Source organism: Acyrthosiphon pisum, chromosome X (genome assembly GCF_005508785.2).
Source record: "Acyrthosiphon pisum isolate AL4f chromosome X, pea_aphid_22Mar2018_4r6ur, whole genome shotgun sequence".
In the NCBI taxonomy this organism is placed as follows: Eukaryota; Metazoa; Arthropoda; class Insecta; order Hemiptera; family Aphididae; genus Acyrthosiphon; species Acyrthosiphon pisum.
The window spans coordinates 108,114,358-108,117,310 of record NC_042493.1 but is presented as its reverse complement, the minus strand read 5'-3'; the positions used below and the strand labels follow the sequence as shown (position 1 = coordinate 108,117,310).

Sequence of the window (2,953 nt, the reverse complement as noted above, 5' to 3'; positions counted from 1 at the left end):
CTGCCAGCATTTCGTAAATATTTTCGTATTTATTTATTTTAATATACTCTTATTATTATTGTATTTTAATCATTAAAATAAAAAAAATAACACCCAAAATATATGGTAACAGTAAACATTTTATTAATCAGTTAAAAATCAGTCAAATATATAATAAAATAAACAAAAAAACTAATTAATATTTAATGATTTGAATCTGAATAAGATGTGTCACCAGTTATTGTCATCACACCATTACCTAACCTTTCCATGACTTCTTCCACGACAAAGTCGATGTCCCAGAACCTTTTTTCTTCGTTAATTACGTGACTGACGAAGTTCTTCCATTTTTCGGGGCCACATTGATTGACACCTTCAATAACGAGGTTTTTGACATCGGGTAGCTTAAATGTCGAATTATTCATTTTGATGTACCTTTTGACAGACGACCATGCTAGCTCAATTGGATTCAGTTCACAGTGATACGGCGGTAAACGTAATACGACTATATTTTTGGATTTGACGTACTCGTCTATGACGTATTTGTTAAACTGCGGTTTAATCCGATTAACAATGTTCATTAGACCAACTTTGTTAAGTGGCTTTTCATAAACCTCGCCCTTTTGTTTCAGCCAACTTTCTATGTCCGTTTTTTTCCAACTAATTGTTGGACATTGTTCGGCTTCCACGGAATGATAATGTGCATTATCCATTACTATGACACTGTTGTCTTTTAACAATGGAATGACACCTTTAATCCAATCAAAAAATGAATCTCCGTTAATTTCGTCATGATAGTCAGCTGATCCTTTTTTCGATTCGAATACCAGCAGACCACCATTAACGAATCCTTCTTCTGATCCAATATGGACTATAATGAGTCCTTTTGCTTTGCCTGTTGGATTGGGAGCACCTGTCGAAAGGCCAGACAAAAACGCGCCTCTGCGTGATTTAACGGTCTTGTCGACCCAATTTTTTTCCATACTATCACCAATGTTTGTCCACGTCTCATCTAAATAATAAATTGTTCTTCCTTCTTGGCGATATTTTCGGATATCTTGTATATATTTGGTTCGCCACAGTACAATATCGTCCCGTTCAATAAGTGCGCTGTTACGGCCTCTTTTACTATACGTAAAATTTAGCTCACGTAATAAATAATATAGGTTGGTTTTTTTGTATGTGTTTAGTGTTGGGTCACTATTCACGGAAATTAAAATCTTGTCCAATGAGGGAACCTGTCGTCTAAACCAAAAATCGTGTACCTTTTTACGTATAGCATTCCGTTCTAAATCGTCGACTTTTTCTTTGAATGTCAGCCTGATCTTCTGTCTGCAAGGTGATTTTATTGGTTTTGAATTCTTGTAGTCGGCAATTGTCGTTTGGATCGTTTTCTGGCCAATACCCGTATCTTTGGATAGCAATTTCACCATTTCCTTAACCTTAATAGTTGGTTGTTCGGCAATTTTGGATTTGTATAAGTTTATTATCATTAGTTTTTGTCCACTTCCAATGAACTGAAATTAAAATAATAAACAAATAGTTCAGTTTGATTTCTAATTGTGTATATAAGTATGTAAAATCAAGGTTATTTTAATACGTTTAAAACACATTGTAACGTTTCCTCCTCACCTATCGCTCCCGCGGGTGTCGTTTTGTATATATTAACGAGGTCTCGGGGACTCGACCTCGGTGTGTGATATTATTACTAGGGATCAGGGTTACCTTATGTGAAGCAAAGTACTCAATGTGTATAATATATTATATATATCTGTTAATGAATATTAATGTATTGTTATTACCAACTACAAGTTACAACAGTGAAAGTATACTTATAAATTATAACTCAGGGTTACTGATCGGGCCATGGTGTGTCGTGGGTGCCGATGTCCAAATGTGGGTTGAGCTGGTCTTCTGTAGGTCCTCTTCAGGTCGTTGTCAACCATCAAGTTCCACTATCGAGTATCGACCATGCACTCTGACTATTAACTGCCGACAATAGACTCCTTCATCGATTATGACTATTGACTCTTGACTATCGACTTTCGACTTTCGACCATTCTATTTAACTATTTACCGCCAGGCGTCCCGGTCAGTTATTAACACGACGCAAGCTAAACATCGCGTCAGCAATATATATATTTCATACATAATATACACACATTTGCCATTGATAACACTCAGCATATTAGCCGTGCTCAACGTAGGGAGTAATGTACGATGTCGATGACGACATTCGTTACAACATGTTTTAAACAATCAATAAAAACCGTGTGTTTAAAACAATATTTTTAGTAAATTTAAAATTAAATTTATCTATGGATTTTAAAACACTGTTTTTTTTTTAAAAAAAAACCGTGTTTTTCCAGTGTTGGGTAAGTTACTTTACTAGTTACTTAGAGATAAATGTAATTAAGTTACTTTACTCGTTACTCAAATAAAATTGTAGTGAAATTACTTTACTTTTCAAATAGAAAGTAACTCATTACTTTCTCGTTATAAAAAAAAATTAATATTTTTTTTTTTTAATTTCTTGGCAATTATTATTCTGCAGGCAATATTATTATAAATTTTTATAAAAATACATACCTATGCTAAAAAGCTATAATTTTAAAAATGTGTATAAAAAAAAGAAGATGTACAGTTAATACATTTTTACATAACAATACTACAATAATAATTACTTATGAGTTATGACTATTAAAAAATAGTACTTATTAATTGTAGCTACTTATCAATAGTAATTAATCATTATATAGTTAAGTATAGTATAGTTTTGTATTTGTGTCACAAACTGACAACATAAACCTATACCTATACCTATCTGTAGAGTGTCAACTGATCGACTGACACCAAATAAGGAATAATAGCACTCAATCTTGTATTTGTGTTATTAAATATTATGTTAGTGAAAATAAAATCATTATACATATAGAACACAATTATAACTTAAAAATCATAAAAATAAACCGTT

At 32.5% G+C, this 2,953-nt stretch overlaps 1 protein-coding gene across 1 annotated transcript in view; it reads right to left on the bottom strand.

The window, feature by feature from the left end:
- Positions 1-182: 182 nt before the first annotated feature.
- The window catches only part of LOC103310446, a 3,536-nt gene continuing 765 nt past the window's right edge, over positions 183-2,953 (bottom strand). Inside the window, exon 2 of the mRNA XM_008188777.1 lies at positions 183-1,496. Coding sequence (XP_008186999.1) covers positions 183-1,496 — 1,314 coding nt within the window. The remainder of the gene's footprint in view (positions 1,497-2,953) is intronic.